The sequence below is a fragment of the Geospiza fortis genome, unplaced genomic scaffold (assembly GCF_000277835.1).
Source record: "Geospiza fortis unplaced genomic scaffold, GeoFor_1.0 scaffold121, whole genome shotgun sequence".
Lineage (NCBI taxonomy): Eukaryota > Metazoa > Chordata > Aves > Passeriformes > Thraupidae > Geospiza > Geospiza fortis.
In genome coordinates, this window is record NW_005054346.1 from 4,933,287 (window position 1) to 4,959,496 (window position 26,210).

The 26,210-nt window shown below is 41.3% G+C and overlaps 1 protein-coding gene across 5 annotated transcripts in view; it reads right to left on the reverse strand.

Annotated features, from left to right (window-relative positions):
- Window positions 1–10,326: 10,326 nt before the first annotated feature.
- The window catches only part of CHD7 (chromodomain helicase DNA binding protein 7), a 140,693-nt gene continuing 124,809 nt past the window's right edge, over window positions 10,327–26,210 (reverse strand). The window contains exons 24-38 of one of the 5 annotated variants that reach the window (XM_031058613.1): window positions 24,976–25,065; window positions 24,290–24,393; window positions 22,769–22,898; window positions 22,417–22,489; window positions 22,144–22,198; window positions 21,200–21,428; window positions 20,823–21,031; window positions 20,005–20,682; window positions 19,447–19,604; window positions 17,596–17,823; window positions 16,925–17,368; window positions 16,131–16,352; window positions 15,582–15,722; window positions 14,999–15,103; window positions 10,327–14,215 (exon numbers count right to left, since the gene is read on the reverse strand). In XM_031058613.1, the coding sequence (XP_030914473.1) occupies window positions 13,262–14,215; window positions 14,999–15,103; window positions 15,582–15,722; window positions 16,131–16,352; window positions 16,925–17,368; window positions 17,596–17,823; window positions 19,447–19,604; window positions 20,005–20,682; window positions 20,823–21,031; window positions 21,200–21,428; window positions 22,144–22,198; window positions 22,417–22,489; window positions 22,769–22,898; window positions 24,290–24,393; window positions 24,976–25,065 (3,820 nt within the window). In that variant the 3' untranslated portion in view covers window positions 10,327–13,261. Of the gene's footprint in view, window positions 14,216–14,998; window positions 15,104–15,581; window positions 15,723–16,130; window positions 16,353–16,924; window positions 17,369–17,595; window positions 17,824–19,446; window positions 19,608–20,004; window positions 20,683–20,822; window positions 21,032–21,199; window positions 21,429–22,143; window positions 22,199–22,416; window positions 22,490–22,768; window positions 22,899–24,289; window positions 24,394–24,975; window positions 25,066–26,210 lie in introns of all 5 variants that reach the window. The other 4 variants (XM_031058616.1, XM_031058615.1, XM_031058612.1 and 1 more) reach the window with 4 other exon arrangements.

A 26,210-nucleotide genomic window follows, 5' to 3' on the forward strand; every position in this document is an offset into this window, starting at 1 on the left:
GAGTGGCATCACCCTTCCTGCTACAGAGGTGGATTACAGCTCCCAGAGACTGAGCAGGGGAGGGTTGGTTTCCATCCCAAGGCTTCTCTCTGTCCTTTTGGAGATGCTGCTGCCAGGTTTTGGGGCCGCATGCAGCTCGCAGCTGAGCCCGCCCGCCCGGCTTTGCTGCTGCCAGAGCAGCTGAGCTCATTAGCATGTAAAGGAAACGAAACTGCAGCTCCTGCTCTGCTTTGGGTGCAAACCAGGGAACCACAGAGCCACGCAGGAGACACACAGATCCCTGTGCATCTCCGACCCCTGTAGCAGAGCAGGAAGCTGTAACCATTTCTGATGGGGAGGCACCATTTGCTGAAGAGACCCTGGCAAGAGAGAGATGCTTTGCTCCCATTTGGCATCCGCTCTGCCACTGGAAAAGGGGGGTAGAGCCCTGTGGAGGGGACCCTCTCACTGGAGCCAAGCAGCCAAAGTCCTCTGGGCAGCCGGGAGTCTTATCCAGTGTCTTAAATCTCCACATAAATTTATGGCACTATATAAAAGTTTAAAAAGAAGGAAGAGGCTTCTGTTCTGTAAGGAAAGGAAGTGGTGGGGAAAGGAGTAGAGACAGGCTTAATTTGTGCAGTAGCCTGGAAAGAGTCCATAGGGAGTTTAAAAAGCAATTGTATTTTGGATCCTGAAATTAAGCAGCAAGCCGCTCGCTGTTTGGCTGAGGGTGAAGTGGTCAAATGTCATGACACGTGAGGGAAAACAGCAGCTTTCCATTCCCTGTGGGAGTGCTGGAGTGAGGGGTTTGGATGGGGAGGGAGGGTTACTGCACCAGAGGAATAAAAAAAAAAACCCAAACCAAACAAAAAAAAAACCAACAACAACAAAAAAGAGGACAGGAAGGCATGGACGGAAATTTCAGCAGAAGGCCCAAGCCTACCACAGCAGCAGCGCACACAGAGGCTGTGGTGTGGCTGGGGAAAGGAAGAGGATGCATGGGGCAGAGGGGGAAGGGTGAGGGGGAAGGAGTGCTGGGGATTATAAACCACTGTCAGCTTAATTTCATTCCTCAGGAAAATAAAAAAAATGTTTGTAAGCCCACTGATGAGAACAAGAACATAAGATTCAGCCAAGATGGGTTTGTTAAGACCATATTGCCTCCAATCAAATTAATTTCCTTGTGTGGTAAAGTAATAGGCTTTGTGGATATACTTGAGGTTAGCAAGGCTTTTGACACAGTCTTACAAACATCCTCCTAAGCAAATTGGGGAAGCACACTCTAACTCAAAGTCCTGCATCATGATGGAAAATCAAATTGGGAACTGTATTAAAGGATTTAGCTTATAGTTAAAAGTAGATTCTTCGAGGTCTCTCCCAGGACCTGGCACAGACAGCATTCAGCAAGGAACAGAGATCATGCCTTGATGAAGATGCTTAAAATATTTTAAACAGCAATGTTCATGTTTGAAAAAGGTTCTTCATTCAAAATAATGCAGTGGAGAGGCATCCACGCAATCTGGTGAGAAGCAGAACAAGACTGGAATCAGGCAGAAATAAGACATGGAGGTGTGACCAGCCAGGGGGCCACTGAGAGGACATTCTGGGAAACAGGATGACAAGGTGAACACAAAATGACAGGACATCATGGCAAAAGAGGAGAGCTGGTTAATAGAAGGTGTGAATGGGAAGAGCTGAAGCCCCAGATGAAGCAACCTGGCTGCATGAGCTGTCCTAGCCCAAACACAGGGCCAGTGCCAGGATGTGCCTGAAGACTGACTAAGGGAGAAGTCTGGAAGGGCCAACCTGTAGAGAGAGACTGGGCTAGTCATGGATCATTCTGAGGACAAAAGATTGAGGGGAAACACAGCTGATTTCCAAACTAGAAAATGTTGTCACCAAGGAAAGGGGATTGTTTGGTTCTCCATGTCCAGAGAGAATTAAGAGCAACACAAAAAGCACAAACTACACCAAGGAGAGTAAGGTAAAATGCAAGGGAAGCACAGCATGGTTTGTGGGATCTCTATCTCTCAAGGTCTTTTAAAACTGTTGAAGTGAATATGAACAGAAGAGCATGAAGGATGGTTGGCCCTCTTTTAGGACATTGGGTTGGTTAAACCTCCAAAGGCCCTGCCAGGCCAATGAGAGGCCAATACACTTTGACATAGTAGTGAAACAAAATGGTTGAGCACAAGCCCTTCAATAATAACTCCAGGTATGCAGTCTAATAGCTTAATAGGATGGTTTAGGTTATTTTGTTTAGGACCTGGATGCTGTAAGGCCAGAATCCATAGTCAGGATTAGTTTTTCCACTACGTGCAATATGGTCGAATTTTCACCCTGGGTTTCCAGCTCCTCTGCCATCCTCTGCAACTTTCAATAAAATGTTTATATCACCCATTTTTATTGGCTTTTTGTCTCCTTCTTTGTCAGCTGCTCTGTGAAATGCCCAAGAGAGCCTGGCCCTTTTAAAGTCACACACAAACACATAAGGGCTCAAACAGCGTTTCCTGTACCCACAGGCACCACTGCCTACGCTCAGGTCAACATATCCTATTATCTTCATGTTTTGCTTTGCTGACATTTATGAATGCCATTGCTTAGTTAAAGAAAATTTTATTGGGCTAAGAAAGCATGATATGGTGATGTTCATTACTGATATAACTTCTCCTTTCATTCATCATAGCCATAATTAATTTTCTAGCATGGATATAGGCTGAGATTTAAAGCCATCCTTGTGAAATGAATTAGCCCCTTTTCTCATCTTATTTGGAGTTCCCTATTGTGAATATACACCAAGTGTAATAGAGAAGCAATTTATGAGAATGAAATCTCATCTGTGTCCTATTCCTTGCCCTCTCTCTGGTGATTTTATTATGCTGGGGTGCCTCTTGCCATTTGTTTAGAGGCGGGCTGCATTTGTTATTATAAGTTCAACAGGTTGTTTTGCATACATTAATGCACAGCAGGGAGCAGAGACAGACCTTGGATGCATGAATTCAAACAGCCAAAGCATGCAGTGGGGTCTGTGGGTGAGGGGTGCTGCTGCACGTAACATTCAGCACCAAGGAAATCCTTAGTGAAGGCCCACAGTGGTCCAAGACTCAAATCCCACTAAGCCACAGATCAGTCCTGGAGGAAGAGATGGACACGGCAACCTATGGGCATGAAGCTTGACCTGACCCTGGCACCAGCACACCTCCTGTCATGCCCAGTCGGGTGTGTTCACACAGCTGAAAATGCAAAGATGGGATGGACCAACTGTTTTCATCCAAAGTCTGCTATAAGTGCATCTGGGAAGATTTAAAGGAATCTCTCTGAAATGAATTAGCCCCATTCCTCATCCTATATGTGAATTTAATCACAGCAGTGTGTGGAGAAAGCTGCCGACTTCCCGGGCATGAGCAGTCAGCTTCAAGGGAGCTCAGGAAAGCTGAATGGAAGAAGCAAAGGTTTTTGCAAAGCAGTGAGCTGCAGTGGCAATTCTCCGAGGCCCTGCTCAGGGACTCTGGTGTCTGCAAGCAGCCACAGCTCCCCAGGCCTCAGCAGAAGAGCTCGTACCTTTGGCTTGTGTCAGGAAGTTCCAGTTCCCTTGGTAAAACAAGGAGTAACTATTCAGCAACTTTAAAAAGGCCTGTGGCATCAAATGGTGACTTCAGGCCTTTAAACAACAAAAAACATCTTGCATAGAAGAGCAGATCCTGGCAATCACAGTTACAAGTGTCCTCTTGCAGGAGGACATGTGGATGTAGCTGGATCCAGGGAGTAAACAACCATGGCCACCAGCAATGCCCCTGCCAGTGCCTGGAACTGCTGCACAGGGTCATGTTTTGTGGCTGCCATGCTGAATTGAAAATAAAAATTAGCCTTGGTAACTTTTCATATGTTTTTTACCTTTGGAAAGTGGCTGCATTTGATTTTCCAGAAAACTGGCATATAGCTAATTAAAACTGCGCATATCATCCTAACATTTTATCCTCACTACTGAACTTCTAACCTGACATAAATACATTGCATACTATAACCTGTTTCTCCTGATTATTAACCTTGAACATGGCAACCTATAAATCATCAGTGAAACAGCTGGTGCTCAGCATTGCCCCAAAGGTGTATGATTACGATCATTTTATATATATCTTGCTATGCAGACATGAAAAATTCATTGAAGAGCTTGGTATTGTAAGACTTATTGTAATGAATTTTCTTTAAAACATAGATCATACTTAAAATAGGTGTCTGCTCATTATAATGTAGCCATTTATATCTTCTTGAATTACTTGTGTGGAGCTTGGCTGATCCCTAAAATTTAAATGTAATTCCTAAACAAATTCAGAGTGGTCAGTTTGCCTGTACTTCAGATGATATTTTCATTTTTAGTTTTACGCCTTTATTTCTATGAGGGTAAGGACTTACACCTGCAAAAATATTGAGAGGATTACAGATTTTTTTTCCCTGCAATACTTGGTGTTACATCCATCACTACTGGGATTTCAGCAGCTGCCGCTGGCATTTTAGCTGTGGGGATGGTAGCGGTAGATTCACCTGAGGTTTGGCGCCAGCAAGCACATGAATTGTACAATTGTAAGTCAGTAATAGAACCAAAACCAGGATATAAAGTAATAAAACAGGATATAAAGCCAGAACCTGAAAATTAACTTTTAAAAGCCATGAAATCTGATGGCCAGGAACTCCAGGAACATGGGGAGGTAGTCCAGAGGTAGCAGGTCATCTGGTGACATTTTGGTTTTCGGGATGGCATCCTCACCTTTTCCATCCTCCCAACAGCCATGTGCATAAACACAGCCTGTGTCAGCTAAAAATGTGCTCAGTGATTTAAGGCTACCCAGCACCCATCTAGTGAGCCCTGAGAAGCCTGTGCCACATGTTCCCATCCTACACACGTTTTACAGAGAGGCTCTAACTGTTTGTGTCTAAACTTGAGTGGTTGTTGGCAGGTGACGGGAATCATGAGAGAGGCCCTGCATTTTGCTTCTGATTCATACCATCAATTTATCATCTTGCAGAAGAAACCATTCTTTTCCATGAGGTTATGAAAGGATTTTATCATCTGTGGCTCCCCTCTCTCCTGCAGTTGCTCAGCCAGAAACCCTGCCTAGGATGGGATGGTGCAAGAGCTGCTTGTGCCAGCCCTTCCCATGCATTTTCCTCAAGATAACAGTGTCAATTGAGGGAGACTCTCCCTGCCCTTGCTGTAGCCTCCATTAACAAAGGTGACCAATACCTGTGGAGCTCCACCAAGGACTCTTGCACTACATCAGCCACAGACCCCTTCAGTCTTCACCTTGCACCCCAGGGACATCACTGCCACCTTAAATCTGGCAGAGAAACCACAGTATTCCCACAGAAATCTCTACGTTCCTCCTTGAACTCCTGGTTCTGATTTTGCCTGTGACAATTTTTGTTTACTGCAAGCAGCAGACACAAAGACATTTGCGTGCAACCTTATTGCACATTGGTCATCAAAGAGATCTGTGCAGATTTAATTTGCTTTTGCCTGCTCACAACATATTCTCCCTTACCTCTCAGAAAGAGTGAAGACAAGCATAAAAACCAGCTTCACAATTGCTTGCAGATTATTTCTGTACTGCAAACAGTAAAGGCTCAACAAGAAAACCTGATACCACTGCACGCAAATGTTGCTTGGGTCACCAGAGGCATGAGGCCTAAGAAGAGATCTAAAAAGCCACCTCTCCATGAGGTATAAGTGAAGCATATGGCAGAGAAGCATAATTTGTTCCAATTTTGTAAAGATTCTCTTGGCACGTGAATTCACAACTGCTTAAGGAAGACTTCATTAAATGGTGTGCAAGGAAGCCCACTCATCCTTTAACTTGTGTATGATGAAATTCACGGATAGAAACAGTTTTGCAAATCCCAGTCCAAATCCAGGTTAAAAGCAGCCACCTCTGAAATGGTTGTGGTGAAATGCTGCACACATTGGAGTGCTGTTACTGAATGGCGTGATCCCTCCTAGCCAGCAGCAGCAGAGAAGCCGATCCAAAATCATTAGAGACTGTTGCATAGGAAGGGTGCCAAGAAGAGCTGACAAACATGAGGTATTTAGCAGCATGTACTAAAACAGGCTGAACAATATTTTGGAGCTTGCCCCTCATGGTTTCTAGAAAATTGCTGTTTTCCTTTGGATTAAATATAAGTATACAGTAGGCAAGAAATTATGGCAGTTTTTCACATGGCAAGGGAAACTAATAGAGCAATAAAAAGCTTGCTCAATTCAAACACTGAGTGTTAAAGCGAGCAGAGATATTTTTCTTTTCCTGAATGATCCTTTTCAGTGCAGTTGTATAGAGCCAATGACAGGTGCTCCTTGGTAGAAACGGGTACTTGGAAAGCTACACTTTAGGCCTTTTTAAAACTACCAATTTCTGCTAGAAGACCAGTAGACACTGGAAGCCTCGTCTAACCACTTCTTCCTGATAGAAAGTGGACAAGGATGGAAAATCCAGGAATATTATCTTCTCTCTGACTGTCCCCAATGTATCCACAAGCTCCCTTACTGAGTCAGCTGTAAGCAAAGCCAAGGAAGCACTAAGGGAGGGCTTTTCAGCACACCTGCATGACCAGGGAGAAAGAGAAGCTGTCAGCTTAAGAATATACTAAAGTTTTAGCAATCTACCATCCTAATTTCAGTTCTACCCTACCAGCAGAGCAATGTGTGCAGCAGAAGCTTTGAGGAGAACATGGAGCAGTAATGATGCAAATCTTGCCTCTCAGAACCAGTGCCTGAACTTGCAGCTTCACTAACTGTATTAGTCAGATGAAGCAGCTGCACTGTCACATCCAGGGATAACCAAAGGAATATTAAAGAAACATGAACTACCACCATCCTGAAGAAGTCAGAGTACTGATTTATGTTCCCATTTCTGTGATGTACTATGCAGCCAGAACAAAAAGCAGCCCCAAGGTCAAGTGGTAGCAAGTTGTGCAGTGAAAGCAATGGCCACAGCCCTGCCTTGACAGTGGGAACTCAGGACAATGAGAAGCAAGACCCACAGCTTGGCACACAGTTTTCCATGGAAGTGGGAGATAGAGGAGAGAAGATTCGGTACCTCACAGCCGGGTAGCAGGTTTGCCGTTGTACCGTGGCAGCCACTGATTGAGAGGGGCCGTACTAGGACAGCCCAAGATGTAATGAAGACTGTCATGTTCAAGGATGAGCTGGAGTTCTACCCAGGCAGTCCTAATCAGGGTGGTTTGAGTTCTGCATGATTGTTGCTAACATTAGCCTCACAACATCTCTGTGAAGAAGGCAAGTGTCATTCTCCATTCCGAAGATTGGAAACCGCAATTAAAGCAACCGCCTCAGGGAAGCAGACAGAATTAGAAATTGAATCTGGAGTCCTGGTCTGCTGACTCGCCCACGGGTTCACCTTTCAAACTTGGGAGCAGGCAAGGTAAAAGAGTCAGAGGGCACCTTTTACCTGCAGCCGGAGAGACGCTCCCTGAGACTCCAGCGACAGCTCCTGCCTAATCAAACAGGCACAAAAGAGCAAACGCTGCTTGCAAAACAAAGCGCATACCCCACTGGTCACTAGAGTGCTACAAGCTGGAATCAATGCGATGATTGTGACAGCTGAGAACAAATTCAGCTATGTTTGACAACTTCCAGAAAATATTGGCAGAGGACAGGGAGTCTGCACTGCCCAGCAGCACCTTTGTGAATTGATTAGCCATATAGCAGATGGCAAGCCTGCTGCAGACTGAGACAGCAGAAGATGGCCAGTCTGGTTGAGAAGAACTTGAAGACGACTGGGAAGAAAAAGCATGTCCTTACAGTGACAGCCCAAAATGATATTTCAGAAATGTCATATTCATGGCAGATGAGGAACAGGGCTGATTTTTAACATTTTCTTCAGCTATTTATTACCAGCACCTGTCTGGCTCATAAAGCAAAATTATATAGCTTAGTTTAAACCCCTCAGTTTCAGCTCTTTCCTTCACAAAAAATCCTTAATATTAAAAAAAATTCTTTTTTTCTTATAAAATATTCTTCTAAACAGGACTCAAGTAAGTCCTCCCAGAATCAACTGATATGTTTGAGAGAACGTCTATGCTTTCTCTGAAAGCAGGCATGCCTTGAAAGTTTCATTTTAGGAAAATATATTCTGGACAAAGAGCAAAGACACTGCTGTCCTCCTCCTGCCACATATTTTTGGGAGGGGTTTGGCGCATGTTTGGGGAAAATTCATATTTTTTAATGGTTTTAGGAAATGCCTTAGGCTATTCAGAATCTGCACAGCTGCTCATCAGTAGCCAGCCATGGCTGAAAGAGCAGAAACTATGGTTCAGAAAAATATGCTATCTTTGTCTGGTGCAGAACAATGCTGCTGCAGTGAAATACAATGGCTGTCTCTTATTTTCTACTAGCCCTTAGAAGGGTGGGGGGGTGGGGGGAAGATGGGAAAAAAACAAGGGAAGGATCACGGAGTTTCCTTGCAGGGCCTCTGAGCGGAGGGAGGGAACATCAGCTCTGCACTCACAGATATGCAAATCCTTCCCCAGGCCCAACAATAGCAGAAACCCTGTGGGAGGAGGAGACCATGGCACTGCTGCTCCCAACTCCTTTACCTGCAAAGCCCACAGGTTCCTGGCAGTTCCAGAGAACTGGAAGGCCAATGCATCATCCAGGAAGAGGAGAGCTGTAAAAGCTGTGGTATCAGATTTGACCACTCTTTGCCCATGGAGCCGTGCACCATCACTGGAGACTTTAAAGCTTACAGTTTGCCTGCCATTCAGTTCATGGGTGCCACAGCCCAGAAGATGGATGAATCCATGGTTAATGTCTCCATATTGCCCCTTAGGTTAATAAGGAACATGTATAAAAAGCTGGAACTAAAAGAAGAAAATACTTTCTGTGGCGAGACCCCAGTTAACAGTATTTGCATCAGCACACTCCAAGTGAACTCTCTAAATGGAGGGATGGGGTTTTTGTTTCTAATGTAACTACAACTACCAGGATTTAATGAAGTTTCTGACTTCCAGCTATCACTAATATCTAAATTTCTTAAGCAAAGACTGAGGGAGGACAAGTAACAGATTGCAAACTACCTGCACTAAGCTACTGGAACAGAAATAGCTCAAATGATTAAGTTTTGATGATTTTACCAGTGCTGATAGCAATTCATAGGACCTGGAAAAACAAAAACATGCATTTATCCCCTTCTAGAAAATACATATTTTGCACTATAGTTCCTTATACTGGTAAATGTTTGCTCTTCTGCAACAAATCTGTTATCTAAAATTGCATGCAGACTGAGCTGGGACATTCACCCTGCATTCCAAGAGAGGTCTTTGTAAGTCCCATTGAAGCTTGATCATAACAACTGTCAATCATATAACTGAATTTCCTTCACAGATTCTCCTCAGAACAGCTAACTCAAACTACTGATTAGACTTGATGCTTAAAACATCACCTCTCTATGTAAGAAGCCATCTCCAGGTCTCTGCAAGGCACCACTTGAAGCCAAAGGAGTACAACAGGTTATTTGGACAGCACAGAAGCAAAAGCTGTAGCCAGATCTCTTTCCCACTGAGGAGTCAGAAACATTCATGGGCCGGCACCTTTCAGGTGCCCAGAAAACAGCATGGAGGCAGTGGGTCTGAGGGCCCTCACATATCCTGACACTTCCTGACCCCAGCCCTGATGTTAAGGATTCAAAGGAAGTGGAACACGAGGCGCAGAAGCAACAGAAGTCTTAAATGTCCCAAGCAGTTCTGTTCACAAAAGTCAGTGGGAAGCTTAATACAGAAAATACAATTGAATACCCCCCTCCCTCCCCTCAATCTTAAGCCCTTCTCAAATGAGGAAGTGCTCAGTGGTAAAGGTCCTCAATAGAGGTGTGCAATTCCAATAAGCAATACACTTTGATATTTGACATCAATACAGAACAAGAGACTAAAGCTGACAAAAAACCTGGGACTAGTTTAGGAATTTGTCCACTATTTCATCAGCAACAGTTTTCAAGACTCGCACTCCTTTATAGCTCCCTTATTAAAAATCGTGTCTGTATTAGCCTAGGCAGATTTGTTGCTGTTCGGTCCTTTCCCTTGGCAGGGTTGCACACCATGCACACAGAACAGGCTGTGTTAGCATGCAGACCACTGCTGTACTTTGACACAGGTACTTTCTTTTTGAAAGCAACACAAGAAAGTAATTTATATTCCTTGATAACCCCATTAACATTTCCATGGCCATTAGGAGGTCCAGCAAAAAATGGTTGGTGGCAAACCAAAGCCTCCTCATCATGAGAGACAGAAAGGGTGCTCCAAATGTGAATCAAGTGCAGAATAGTTTCTGATCTATGCATCTTACTCACATAAGCTTTTATTCATTTAGACACACTTTTAAAACTCCGTAAGAATCTTTGCAATAATTAACATGTAAAAACTCTGTCAAATCAAAGAAAAACCTTCATATTTTCATGTAATACATTTCTCGGACATTAGATGGCAATCCCCCCACTTCATTTTTCATAACCAGGGGCCCATATCCCTTCCAAAATTCAAATGTCACCACCTTCCCAACAAGTGAAGGGTCTGTTTGGCTTCTAGGAAGCAAGGCTGTTTGAGAAGCACAGAGCATGGAGGCTCTCCCATTCCCATGGCATTTGCTCTATTCCAACAGTTCTCCAGTTTTGCTTTTTTTTTTTTTTTGGAGTAGAAAAGGCAGCTGAGTAATGCCATCATGGAAGATGCTTGTACTGGGCATAAGATTCACTCATTTGTCACTTGGACACCCTACATCATGAGTTGGATGTTTCCGCGTCAAAAACCTATAGGCAAAAATAGAAGTTACCAGAACTTCCCCATTTCGACAGAGGAGAAAGGGACTAAGTATGGCATTTAACAATATAATTTCTAGTCTTGCCAATTAAAAAGGGTTCTCCCAAGGGATATCATTAGTCTCTGTAAATCTCTTCTGGAAATTAAAAAATTGAACTAAAAAAACCCCTTCTATTTGGTACCATGTGTGGAATACACACAATCGGAAGCACCTACAAACTCTTACAGTGGGAATTTTATAGGTAGGAAAAAAAACAAGGCAAGGCATTTAATAACAATGTAAAAAACAGCTCAAATGAATTCAACAGAGCATGTAACATACCTGCCCAAGTCAATGTGCCTTTGCTTTCAGCCTCTCACTTTTTGCCGCGGTCTACATGTGATGTTTTAGAAAGAGGCAGGAATAACACACCTCATCAACCATTCAGTGATGTCCATGCAGGGGGAATCCTTCCTGACCTTCATTAACTCCCTATGATCTATTTAAGTGGCAGTACAAGACATCCTGACATCTATTCATTTCAACAGTGTGTGCCTGTGATTCATTCACACAAAAATCACTTCCTAAGCCTTCATCTCTCATCTACTTTCATCGTCCATGAAATATCCTTTTCAAGCCAAGTTCACCCATTTTTATATATCCCCCTCGGGACCAAATTTCGGCCTTGCAATACTTGCCCGTTTGAGCTCTTGTGCAAATTCACAGTGTACATAAGAGTGAGGTTTGCAGCTCTCCAGCATTCCAAAAGCACAGATAATATTAGTCCTAAAGACAGGGGTCCACCCACAGCTGGCTACTGAAATAGCTAATTTTTCATGTACTCCACTGAAAATCTAACCTTTTATCCTCACTCTGGAGCTTGTTGTGTATGTGTGTGTCAAGGTGACACCACCATGAAAACAGAAGTTCTCAAATGGTACATTATCTCCAATATCAAAAGGTCACAAAAGGGTACAAATCAGTAGCTCTCCAGAAGAGACACTGGTTTTTATAAAAAGTGGGTCAGTTTTAGTTTCATGTAGGTTGTTTGACACAGTGGTTTCTGGCATCACAAGCTCTGGTCTACAGGATACCACAGAGCCTTTGTATCCCTTGCTGTCACTACAGCATTGTGTTTTTCTACCCATTAACCAAGGATAAATGACCTAGATATTGTGCCTATTAAAGCCTCATTTTTCTTTTGCCCTTTTGTTCTTTAGTGTACCACATTATCACATGCTGAACACATTTAAAGTATTCTCAGTCTCTCATGCCCCTTTGAAGGAGTAAAGTAGGGATTTTAGCGTGCATTTCTGTAGAGTTACTTAGAGTGGAAAATATGAAGGCAATTCAAGGTTTCTCTTCCTGCCTAGTCCCCTGAAGACGATCAGTTCAGCATTTACAGCCACTAATCTATAAAGAATATAGCAGGAAAATGCTATAAAAAAGCCACAAATACAAATACAGAAAGTGAACACCAGTTTGGTTGTCCCTAAACACTACATTCTATAATTACATCTCTGCATATCATGGGTCACTTTTATTAAAAGCATCATTACTACAGTTGGCAGCAATTTACATCTTATCTTACATGATAGCAGTTTCCAAAGAAAAAAAAAATAAAAAGACATCACAACAAAGAAAAACAATACATTTACAAAGTCATGTCTGTAAACTTCAAGGCTAGTTTAGAGTTGAGGTAATGCTGTTTAGCTTTGTGGCTAAAGTAACAAAGTCCTTTAATTTAAAAAAGGTACCTGATTTTTTTCTTTTTTGTTTATACCAGTGCATTACAAGATCACGAGACGATTAAACTGTAGCTTTATCCTGTAAGAACCTTCTCCGTGGGTTAATTTCCAAAAGGTACTCTTCACATTCAACAGCTGCCTTATTATTGCTGTGTCTCAAGACAGAGACATTCACACTATCATGAAGATTGTCAGAGAGAGAGTGTGTGTGTGGGTGTGTGCGCGCACGTGAGCGGGTGAACTCCCATACAGTCAAAATGAAGCACGAGTACGATATGTATGGTAAATTTCATCTTGACCTTCACAGCAAAATAAAAAAAAAAAAAGGAAAAAAAATAAAAAAGAAAAAAAAAATTAAATATATAACTTCATCCTTCCTTTAAGCAGCACTTCCTTCTATTAGTGCCACTTGATTACAAATTGCTGCTTAATTCATAATACCAATGGTACCAAAAGAAAAAAAAAGCAGAGCATTATGTCAATTTCCTTAAAAAGACATGATCACCTCTCAAATTTCATCTCTCCTAGGGATAATAAATAATGCACTGCACAATACTTAATGACCAAGATACCTTTTGACACATCTGTATAACATGACTTGAACTTTTTTTTTTTGCTACACTATGTTACAGAACAGCTTATAAAAACTAAGTATGGACATTAACTGTGAGTGTAAACAGTAGGACTACCACTTGTCAAAAGTTTAAAACACTTTAACTGTAACTGGTACTGGTTATTCATCGTTTTCATTGTTTTCTATTTCTTCCCCCCCATCAAGTGAGTCTAATTCTTCACCCTGTGCTATTTCATCTTCTAAAACGGAGGAATCTGCAGTTTTATCAAGGCTCTCCTCTGCATCACTGCCTTCGAGATTTTCTTCATCTTTAAAGGCAGCTCCTTCAGTTTTGTCAGTAGCCTTCTCTTCATTGGAGCCCACTGCGTTCTGAAGTCCTGCTAGTGCTGGGAAACCGGGCAGAGTCAATCCTCCCAGTCCTGGAGGTAGAAACATAGATGGATAGAAGAGGCCAGGAGCCATGGTAGACAGCAGGAAAGGATTGAAGGCCAGAGGGTTTGTGGGCAATCCAGTGTTGGTGGTGGTGGTAGTGGTGGCAGTGGCGGTAGTCGCCGCAGTAGCAGCACTGACAGATCCATTCGCAGAGTCAGTAGCAGAAACAGTGTCTGTGCTTTTCTCAGAGTCTTTGTTCTCCTCTTCATTCTCATTTTTCTTCTCTTCAGCTTTTGAAGCGCCATCCTCAGTCTCTCCTTGACCGGAAGCAGTAGTGGCATTTCCAGTAGTAGCTGTGATCGGGTTATTCAACAATCCGCTTAGTCCAAACATATTGGGCAGTCCTGCCATCCCTGGCAACATCAGAGGCAACATGGCAGCCGGATTTTTAGCGTCCCCCCCAGCAGCAGCAGCTGTTGCTAGCCCTGGTGGAAAGCCCATGAGGCCTGCGAGCTGGAGAGACTGCAGGTTCTGTAGGTTCTGGAGGCTTGTGAGGTCCATTCCAGCAAACAGACTGTTCATTAGTAGTGGGTTGATTCCCGAAGTTGATGCTACAGCAGCAGCTGCTGCAGCTGCTTTGGCAATTTCACTTTTTGGCCTTCTTCCTCTTCTGCTTGCTCCTTCCTCCCTCACAACAGGTCCAGTGAGAAGACGGTCAAACATGGACTCTGGAACAAAACCCTAAAAAGAGAAGGTGAAAAAACAAGCTTTATCCTCGATTGGCTTCTTTAGCTTTCAGCAGTTAACTGATGATGATAGAAGAAACAGAAGGGATTTCAGCATACTCCAAAAGTGGTTTGTTTTTTCACCCTGGCAAATGGTGACTAGCTTAGTACTATAGTGAATGGCAGTAGAACAAGTAAAGAAAGCTGAAGAAATCAAGATCACAGATTTTTTTATATTTAAACACAACAGTAAAATAATACATGCTGAAAACTCTGTAACTTCATTAAATAAACCCCACCCTGATATGTTGCAGTTACAAGTTTGTATCTTCATAATTCATACTGAATTTCAGAATAGTAATATTCTATTAAACTGAATACTTGAAGAATTTTACCCTTTATTTTCAAACAAGTGTTGTAAAATAAAGGCAGAAAACCTATTCCTTTGATGCTGCCTGTTACTGAGACAATGAAGTGTATTTCTGTTATGAATATGACAAACATTTTCTTAGTAGTTCCTAATGTACAAATACCTGTGCTTTTTAAGGATTGTTACTTATTAAAAAAAAAAGGCAAAACAAATGCTGAAGGCTGCCTTAACTGTAGCTGATTTTTTGGTGTATTTCAATCTGCAGCAGCCTTCTATCACCACTCCCTCTGAGCTGGTAACTCCTACACAGACACCATGATTTTCTAAAAACCTAAACCTATGAGATAAAGACTTAATAATCAATTTACACAGCCTTCAACTTTTCTGTGCTATAACCTGCAGTGATGCATGGAAGAGAGTTTCACTTACAGACTGTTTAACAATGTCAGTCCAATCTGGAGCAACAGCAAACTCGGGATTTTCTTCCAGCCATCTTGGCAAGTCCTTCATTGGAGGGGCCATAGCTCCACCCATCTAATGCAAAAGACAAGGTTATGACTTTTAACAAAAACCCACCAACAAAACCAAACAACTACTTATATGGACATTTTCTATCTTTCTTTCTTTCTATCTCTGAAGGACGGCAGCAAAGACCTTCAGTTTATTGTGAAAAAATACTTGGAAACCAGCTAGTGATACCTCAAATGACAAAATCATGTTTTAAAAAAACAGTAAAGTGCTGCAGCTTAGGCAGGTCTGGTAATAAATTTTGTATCTAAGAACAAAATGTGCTATATAGGTTCAAAAAATGAGAGTTATTCATTCAGGTGATTAATATGAAAGCAACAGAGGAGCAAAGAAGGAATTAAAGGAACCAGGTGGCACAGTCTAGTAAGAAAAACTGCTGGTGCCAAATTATTAAACTTTTAAAGAGAAAGCTTGGACTAGGAAACCTGCTTTCCACAAGCAAAGACATTATTAAAGACCTTGACTGAAGTAACTTAATTTTTACCTTCTTTCCATTTCGTTTATTTACAACAGGTACCCTTTCTTCTCCTGTCAAGGTGTTTATATCCAGTTTATTAGGGTTTCGACATCTGTGTCGTTTTTGTTTCGGCTTCTGAAATGGGGAAAACAGCACATCTGCACTCTTCTAGAAAGAAGAGAAATGTATTGCTTTTCATTTCATTTCTTGACAAAAATCACCAATCATGGTACCCCTTCTCACAACAATTTTAAGAAGGGATCCATTAATTTACTCTCACATTACAGGAAAAGAAAATTTTTTTGCATCAGATGAAGAAATTCTACAGAACTTGACAAATGTGGTTCTAACATGCTGTTACATACAAATGTTAAGAAAGAAAAAGCAAATCAAACACCCCAGTGTCACTTGGGTGTGGATAAAATAGGAACGGTGGATAAAGAGAAAACTTCTGTTGAAATGCAAGCTACAAAATCGAATGACTATGCTCAATGTGAGGGAATTCAGTCTGACGTCCATAAAAACTAACTTTTGTATTCATATAATAGAACAACACTTTTAGAATCACATACTTACTGGTACATAACTTGGCATATCTACAGTGTAAGTAGGATGCAACTTAAGCCATTCAACTAGATCCTTGTTTTTCGGGGCATCCTCTCCCACCAGCCTGGTCCCATCCTCTAGATTGATTACAGGGATGCGAGTGTCTGGGTCTAATTGACCAGGAGATGGAATGTTCCTTGCTGGTAGGGCTTCCATATCTTCTTCAAAAGCTTTGGTCACTTCTGCATCCTCCTGAAAACAATCACATCTGTATTAGTTTTCCCTTCACAGAAACACCTGGAGAAATAATTTCAGGCACTGACTGAAATGTTCAAGATTTTGCATACACAAGAGTTAATGGGGCTAAATACTCATACTACATAAAGTAGTATCATTGCATCAGGGAATTTTGAAAATTTTACATTCCCGAACAATAAAGAACATAGTGCTAAAGGCAAAGCAGGTTTTTTTTTGCATTTCCAGTAATGTCCTCCAAGATTCTTCAAGACCCTCCCTTTTCAACACATCAAGAAAGACATACTTAAGCCTCAAAATGTGTATTGTTAGAAATATATTTTGTAAAAAAAAAAAAAGTAAGTAATTTTGAAAGTACAAGCTACCTAAAACTCAGTCAGAGTAAAATCTTGATGTGCACATTTTGTTTGGTTCAAAAAGAATTAACAGCTCTAAACAAAGAAAAACCTGGTTGGGCAAAAACGGTACGTTTCTATTAGAGAGAGTATAATAAGACTTAAAACACATTCAGGAAGTACCACAGACAGAAGAACAAATATGAGACAAAAGGAAAAAGGTTGTGGTCTTACTACAGTCAATGATGTCCGTTTGTTGCTCATAAATAACAGATCAAGCCCTTCTACATTTTTCCTCCTTCCTCTCCTCCTCTTCATGGGTGGTTCTCCATCTATTAAAGAGCCATTTAGTAGATGCCTTGTGGGTGTGCGTGAAAGACCTGCTTGCAGCAGCTCCATTTGAGTTTTAAAGGCATCAGACACAGGTGTGGAGACATTAGGCAAGATAAACTTTGAAGTAACAGATGAAAAATTTGAGGTAGAACTTGTTGCCTCTCGTGAGGCCTTTGATAAATCTACAACCTTTTCTTGTCCATTTTCTGAGACCACCTGAGACTCACGTAACTGGGCAACCATTTCCATAAGATTTCTCCTCTTGGCAGCTCTCTCAGCCTCAATTTCAATCTTTCTTCGTCTCCTCCTCCTCTGACGCGGAACTGATAAATTGAGTGCATCTTCCTAATAAAAAACCAAGCATTTCCAAACATTAGCAAAGCTCTGTTTGCTATGCTGAGTTAAAAACAAAACTCCAAACACATAACTCTAAAAACAAAGCCTTCATTTTATTCAAAGAAACACTTTGATGTTTTTCCTATTTTATTCATGCTGGTTTATTATCTATTACAAAAGAGAAGCTCATGCAAGATAAAATGTTTTATGTAAACAAGAGAATGCTGTAGCCTTGCCTTTGATAACTGAGGAGAAGCATTGAGATCTTCACTGCCACTGACACTGGCTTGCCCAACCATGGAGAGCTCTGCAAAGCTCCTTTTCTGTAGAGGGCTGTCCACAGCTGTTGGAGTGTACCCAGGTATGAGCCCCTGGAAATCAAACATCTGGCGCCTATTTACTGGCCACTTCCCTTTCAGCACTGCCTCACAGATGTTGTCTAATCGGTTGATCATTACTCGGTCCTGTAAAAAGGAAAAGTATGTAATGAACCCTCAGCGTAAATGTCACCTTTTAAACTCAAATGAGTCTTACGACACAGTCCCGTATCCATAGCTTAAGGAAGACATTCAGAAATAACTGTTCTTGCATATTAGGAATAAACTGATCACCTTGCAAGACACTAACACAATTTTGTGGAATAATAGGTTTTAAAAGCTGCATTTATATTGTGAGGGGAAGAGAAAAGACAAAGTTTTCTGTATGACAATGCACTAACTGAAAAATTTAATAGAAACTCACTGTTGTTTTACAAAACTTCAGTAGTTAGAGACATCAACAGTTAGGAAGGGAAAATAAACACATCTGCAATCAGTATCTTAAAGCTGTTCTCAAGATCCAAGAGGCTGGATCTGCAATTCTGTCCTAGGAAGTGGATCCTCATTAGCGTCACTATTAATAAAGTTCAACATTATGAAACGGGCACCAACCTAGGGACATCTAATGAATGTCAATTTTCATTCCACGCCCATTATCACTTCAAATTTCACTGAAGCGTGTACACTAAAAATCTCTAATTATGTTTATTAGTCTACTTATGCTGAACCTATACTGATGAAGGATTTTCTGTTCTACTTTCACACTATGACTGGAAAAAGATTTTAGCCCATGTTTCCAAAATATTTGCTGAAAGCAGACGAGCATTATTTGATTTTTTTTTCCATTTCAGTATCCAAGCACATTCCAGACTAGCCTGTCTGAAGTAGTAGAAACTTTGTGACTAAGAAATACTGCTGGTTAGGGAATATGAGCATCAGTTAGCTTCCTGAAAAGCAAAACAGTGCAGAAGCCACTAGCAAATCTCAGCAGCTGCAACAGACTGCTTGCTTTCCCCAGAAATAAGCCTATTAAGAGCAAGGTCCTCTTGCCCTGCTACTCCCTTCCCCCTCCCTGCCCCAACCAGATGGCTCTGTTATGGTGATTAGTAAGCTTAAGACTATTACTACTTTATTTTTCTCTCTCCCCTTACTGCAAAGGAGAGTACTAAATTAAGTATGGCTTTATTACAAGGTTACAGTTTTGCATTTTTAAAAGCATTTTATATTAGATAATTTTCGGCACTGTTACCAAAATAAGATACAGCTTCATTCTACCTAAAACTGCTGCTTATGTTTGCAGGATACCTTAATACAATTACATCTGTCAATATTACATAATGGCTTAGATCATGTAGGTCACCAAAACTCTTCCCTACAGTCTCCTCACCCCAAAATAAAAAGGTGATCTTTTAAAGTCTCTGCAGATTGCTCTGCAGGAAAAATGCCTAATCCAAAACTGTACACTGGTGCAAGAGGTGGGACTCTGCTGACAAAAAGTTATGGACCCTATGAAGAGTTCATGTCTGCCAGCAGTCCATTGTTTTACTAAATGACACTATTTTACAAAAAAAAGGAGCAATTTCTTTTATTTCCACTGCTAGTTTGTATGAGCTTAAAGAAAAAAGTGCCATCCCACAAAACATTCACAGAAAAAGGTCTCTTGCCTGCCAGAAGTGCAGTACCACACAAAGCTCACTGTTACTTTTCAAGCACATTTCCTATATTTTACTGAAATTAAAAGAGACAGATGTCTTTCTACCCCTAACCAACCTTAGGCCAGAATGAGAAGGCAAATGTTCTCTCATGAAGCAGCTGAACCACAGAGGGGTCCCCGTCTTCCATGTAGAATCCATCGCGTGTTTCATCCCTTGCGGTACTCATAGAGGCATTGCTTTCTTCATCAAAATTCTTACCCTGAGAAACTGCTCCTGCTGAATAACAATCATGACCAGGCATTAACATCCACTGTCTACCCAGATAGATAAGGTAAGGCAACCAGGCTTCACACAACATTTCTAACTCGGGCTTTTGTTCAGTAATTACTACAGCAGAGCTCCAGCCTTCCACATTTGGCACAGAGACCATGCTTATTGACTCAGTGAGCTTTCCCGGAAATCATCCCTTGTGGGGGAATACCCTGCTGATGCTGGATGGTTCTTATGAAAGCTTATTTAGCCACCTGATATGTGGAAGGGCAGAGGAACTGCTGCATGCAGCCCATCCCATACTCAAGAATAGCACTCTGTGTGCCACTTACCAGCTGGCATGAGCTACAACAGCTGTGGGGCTTGTGCTAAGCACACAGAACTGATCTGACCAATGTATTACCTTCAGGTTGGGAGGATTCTTCTGATTTATCATCATCTTCCAGTTTCTCCTCTTCATCTTCTTCTGAACCTTTCTCAGAAATAGATTTCGGATCTACATCTGTACTCATTTCTATGTCTTTCAATTCACATTTAACAGAGCCAGGCTCAGCCTCAGCATCACAGTCTGGTTTAGTGTCCTTATCTGTAGTATCTGTCTCCTCTTTGATTTCAGACTTTTCTTTGGCTGCTGGATTTTCAGACCCTTCAACTTTAGACTCTGTTGGTTCTGTAGTTTTTTCTTCTTGTACTGGTGTGGATGGGACAATTGGGGGTGTTTGACTGCAGCCAGCGCCCAGAGGGTTTACAGAAGACACAGTATTTGCATTACCTGTCCCTCTGTTTTGAGCAAAGTTTTTGTGAGCCTCAAGAAAAGAGAGTTCAGGATCATTCAGAATGTGATAATCTGTCCTACTGACTCCATGTTTAGCAGCACCAATCAGTAAGTCTTTATCATGTTTACCACACTCCCACCACTCTGGCAGGTCCAGACTTGGCTGGCAAAGCTTTAGCCTCTCCCCCAGCTGCGGGTGATGGAGGACCTGTTCGCGGATCTTGCGCAGCAGCTCGATGCGATATAAAGTTCTAGAAGCACGCTCCTCTGTGATCGGCTCAATCAGCGTGGAAAGATCAGGAGGTTCTGCAAGGACACCAAGTTGTGCTGTTTAACATGGATTGAATGCACACCCACTTCAAAATCATTACACCTGGGCATGAAGTTTCAACAGGCCCATGGTCTCACAATAGTCATGTTGATTTCCAGAGTCAGTTTAAACTTACCATCATCTGGTTTGACTGGCATTCGGCACACTCGTCTACACATATTCACAAAGCCATTAAAATACTTTTCCAAGCTTTCATCGGACTTTTTGTCAAGCCTGGCAAATGCTCTGAATTGATTCCACTCAAACTGATGTTTTACAGGATCAAAGATAACTCCAAAAGTAGACACCACACGATAAAAATCGGCTTCTTCTCTTCTTGTCCATCTAGTCAAGGAAGAAGCAAGAGAAGTGAGGCCACTGGATAGTTAAGATTCCAAACACTTTTAGAAGCCCCCAAACCCCCTGAGTTTATTCTTTCAAAACAGAAGAGCTGTATGGGTGACACACAAGCTTAAATAAGATTTAAAGAAAGATTATCACCGGGAAACTCACTTTTGTCGTTTCTCAGTTATTATGGCTTCCCTTTCTGCCTCCAGTGCCCTCACTTCTTCTCGAGGCCGACGTCTCCTGCGGTCAGTCTTCATTAGTGCCTCTTGCCTCATTTGTTGCCTTTTATAGCTGCGCTGATAGGCAGTAATGAGGCGACGCAGACGGGTAGTCAGGGTTGAAGTGTTGGGCCAGTAGAGTTGCCCTAACTCAGCATTGCTTTCACTGTGCTTGCCTAGAGAACAGAGAAGTATTTGCACTGCAAAACCAACACTAAACATTTCAGTTTCTATGGCTATAACTGGATTCCTGTTTTATCAGATAAGAACATGCGCCTCTAATACTGGTGCATAATGAATTAGAAACAGGGTAACTATTGGTAAGAGATAGAAAATAGAATCAAATCATCCAACTCTAGGAACTCAGAAATGCTTGTGAAGCATTTAGAGATAACCATCAAGCACTATAATTCGATGTTATGAATGCAAGCATATTATGAACACTGTAAGTATTTAAATTAATGCAATGCATCTTTAAATACATTACTAAGAAGATCATTCTGCCTCTGAGGAAACACCTATGCTTATCATTTCCCACTTTATTATTCTCACTTAAACTTGGCAATTTTCCTCCATACTGAGGAAACAACGTATTTGTAACTTCCAAGATTATATCAGCAAAACCATCAACGGCTGCATTATGAAACATCCGGTCTTTATCATCATGGTTTCTACTATGTAATTAGAAATCCAGAGAACCATAATGTGGATTATTCAAAGACAGTATGTAATTGTTTTGAAAAATGTGAAGCATGAAGAGATTTGGCAGCAAAAAGCTTTCTGTGGTATTGTCCCAAAACATCTCCTATCCCCTCATGTGCTAATATAAACAGTCCACTTTTCACTAAACGATCCCTTTTTGCTTTTTAAATTTTTTTGCTATAGACTTACTTGGGTGTAATTCTATGGACTCCTCTTTGTCTTCTGGAGGTGAGTTTGCGAATTCCTTGGGGAGAAGACAGAAGTTATTTTAGTTTTCAGTTTTGACCATATGTCATAATTTGAGAAGAAAAATATGTCATCTCTCAAACACAGCAGCAAACAATCTTTTTAAGGAGTGTTTATCCGGTAGCTCTCAAACTTAAAAAACACACATTAAAATAAATATGGAGAATCACTTGTAATTGTACATATTTGTAATTAGAGAAAATTTGGAGTTCTTACATCAATTTCATCCTTGAAGGGAGTTCTGGTTGGCTTATATTCTGGATCTTCATCCTCTCTGTCGAATTCACCCCTATGAAATATTTTTAAAATTTTTACAAGAAAAATACTGGTTTTTGAGAGGGGGCTGATTTTCTGGACAAAAGCAAAAAAGCTACAAAAGCCATCAGTATGGTGTATCAAGTTACACATTTGTATTTCATGCTCAACTGTGTAAACAAATCTATGTACTTTGTACATCATACGATCACTTCATATCCTCAGGCAACATGTAAGTATAATATGACATATGAACCCATGCCAACATATACAACGCTGATAAAGTTTATTAATTTTTTCATGTCCTCCTTACCCATCACCGCCATCTGCTAACATGTCTGTCCCTCTCTGTTCAGCAGCTATGGCCTTTGCATCAGGCATGCCAACCCGTTCCAGAAAGCACAGTGCTGGATCAGCTCTCATGGAATTGTACTTCTCATAACCTGTGTGCAGAGTGGGAGACAAATGCCTTTTTAAAAGCTATGACCAGCTGTGAATAGAACAGGTCTAGGCAGTAGAAGTACAATTTTCTGGATTCATTAATTTATTATTAAATAAAACACAGGTGCTATTGCCACGCTGGAAACATTTAATTAATATTAAAAAATTGTTCATGTTGGTGAATTCCAACAGCACAGAAACATTTTCCCATCAACATTAACATAATCCCAACATTAACACAGATAAGATAGTGAAAAAAGCATCAAATTTCATGTTGTTATAAAGTAAAATAAAAATCTTTCACAAGTGAAAAACTTCTTTAAGTTTCCTTTATGACTTTGGTTCTTGACATTCAATACTCGCCAGTGGAAACACGCAGACACTAACAGGGGCGCACAGACACACACACACACTGACAGACACACTTTCAATAGCTCCAGCCCTGCTGGAACCCTCAATATAGGCTGCAAAAATGCTGCATACATGGGTTATACGTAAGGCCAACGAACCTGTCTTATTAGGTTTAGGATGATGCATGTCAGTAAGATGACACTGTTCCCTCTATGGTTTTCAAACTGCTGTTTGCTTTTTTACTGCCCAAGTTGACTAGATGGAAAATGGCAGATCCCAACAGTGCACTGCAGGAAAATGATTTTTAGACTAGACTTGCCTCAGCTGAGCCCACAACACAGAGCTGCTGTACATAGGCAGAACAGCACAATTCAATTAGGATTTGTACTACAACACACTGCTCCTAACTGCTGTAGAGCCTCAAGCCAAACTGTAATCATGAAAGGTTTTATAAGCCATCATTCTCCCCTTTAGTCAGGCTGGGCTGCTGAGAATACCTCTGCGACCTCCAGAGAATTGGGATTATAATCAGGAATCGCTCACTGTATATATCATGCCAGTTCTGCATCCCCAGCCTTTCAAAGTTAACAAGGCTGCATCCCACTCAAGGGAGCCGGGAGTTCTCAACACTGACATTTGTGAAATATTGCTTGGAACAAAGCCCAGGAGGCACTTGTACAGATTAATAGCAGAGGTTAAGCCCACCGTCCACTTTGACACTGGTTGGCAGAGCTAGCAAGTGAAGCAGTGCTGGAAGCAAAGTTTATGGAGATCTATCTTACTATTTGGCTATTATTTAAACAAATATGGCTTTGTTTTATTTACAGCCAAGAAAGTAATGTTTTCTTCTCAAATGTTCTGCAAACATTTAAAAACAGCATCTGATATTTACAGCTCATATTAGGTTTTTAATGCAGGCAAGAAAAAAGGGAGATACAAGCCAACAGTTCTTTGGAACAATACTTGTTAATATTATGACTGAACAGTCCTACACGCTGAAAGCTTTACAACTGAGTTTTGTTGAGAGTGAGACACCACTTACCGTGTTTAAATACTCCAATTAAAAGGGATTTATCTGCCTCCTTATCCCACCAGTCTGCAGGAACTTCGGCATGGAATGGCTCAGGTATCCATATATCTACTTCACTGTGAAGACAGCATTATACATGTTCTCAAAGGTATTACTAGACAAAGATTAAAAAAAAAAAAAAAAAAACACCAAAACAAACCATCCTAAAAAAGCCCAAGTGTTTTATGCTGTTCTGTAAATATAAATTTTGACCTGGAAAACCACCCCAAAGCCCAATACAGAAATTGAAATACTCTTAAAAATAATTAGGATGGTTAAACAAACACACAACAAAAAATAATTAATCAACCAAAAAACAACACAAATAGCGCCACCGCCCCCCCCCAACATTAGGCTATTTTGGGAGTCAAATGGTTATCTAAATATGATTAATTTAAGGTCTTAGTATTTTTTTAATTTTTTTAATTGAGATAGAATAATCCCTCAATATTAGCAGAGCTGCAAATCCACTTCTGTCATTTCCCACATCATTTCCTCCCCCAGGAAAATGACCCGCTGCACTTCATAAAACAATACGGCTGAGAACAGACATATAAGAGATAAAGTGTGACCACCTTTAAACACTGCATTATTATAGTATGTGTACTTTACAAAAGCCAGAGTCATAAAGCAAAAAATAAACCTGCACTTGCACTAACCTTGAGTCAGCACCCTCTAAGATCTTGTCTGCTTGGTCCCCTATAACTTCTTGTCGTAGATAGTAGAGCATGCGGACACGCAGCAGGACCCTGGAGAGGAAGGCAGAGGGGGGAAAAAGTTCTTAACTTCAGGACTGTTTGCCAACAGTGGCTTTTGGCAGCTGCTGCTGTTCATCCATCATCCTGCCAAGGCTGATTAGCCATGCTGTATGGTAGGCTTGAAGCGTGACAGATGGTGGCACATAATCACCTCTGTGTGGTGCTTTCTGCTGGCTTCCAACAGGCCTGCCTGGCAACTGCTTACACTGCACAGAGAGGGACCCAGCTCAGCCCGGCCCCGGCGCATTTCATTTAGTTCTACCTAGTGCAGCTTGTGAAGTTTAGACACGTACTCTACCACTGCCTCTGAAGTATTGAAGCAAGTTTGTAAACAACTGAGCAGATGGCTTTCAGTAACTGTTCTGCTTCATTATCTCATAAAATTTCCTCAGCTGCTGCCTTAATACCATTTTTGGAAGCACATCAGAAGTTGTAGGAATAAACGAGATATAAAATCTGGTTTTACTACCTTACAATAAACCCTCAATATGGAATGTCAGGTTTTTCAGATTATACAACTTTTTGCTTCTGAGAATGGGGGGGAAAAATAATCCCCCATTTCCCTTGGGAGATATTAACTATTTTTACTCTTTATAGTTCAAACTGCTATTAAATTTTACCTATGCACAACCTAACTGTTACAAGGAAGTGAAAAATCTTCGTTGCCAAGTTTATTTTTCCCCATTTCTGCAATACTGCAGTCATTTTTGGAAGTGCTGTCAGGTGTTGTGGTCACACTCAAAGCTGGCAGGAGAGAGAATGGCAGACCGGCTTTTCAAGGAGACTAGAAAAGAGGTCATTTCTGTAGAAAAAGTATCTACCTGAAAATAATCCTGCTCTCCTATGTTTACCCAATTCAGGGCACCCCCTGCTGCCTAGTTCATGAAGTAAAACCAGTACCAGCTAAGATGGAGATTACTCAACCTGCCCTCTCACTGTACCTAAATTCATCACAGCAACTGCTGAATTACTGCTGCTCCTGAACAGCAAGGGTGACCAGGGAAGCAGTAATCTGATCACCCACTTGCATGAAAAATTTAGACCACCACCAGTTTTGAGAGGTCCTTGTTAGAGATCAGATGCAACTAGAGCAATACCCGGTTTCACACGTGTTATTCAATCAAACCTCGGAAGAG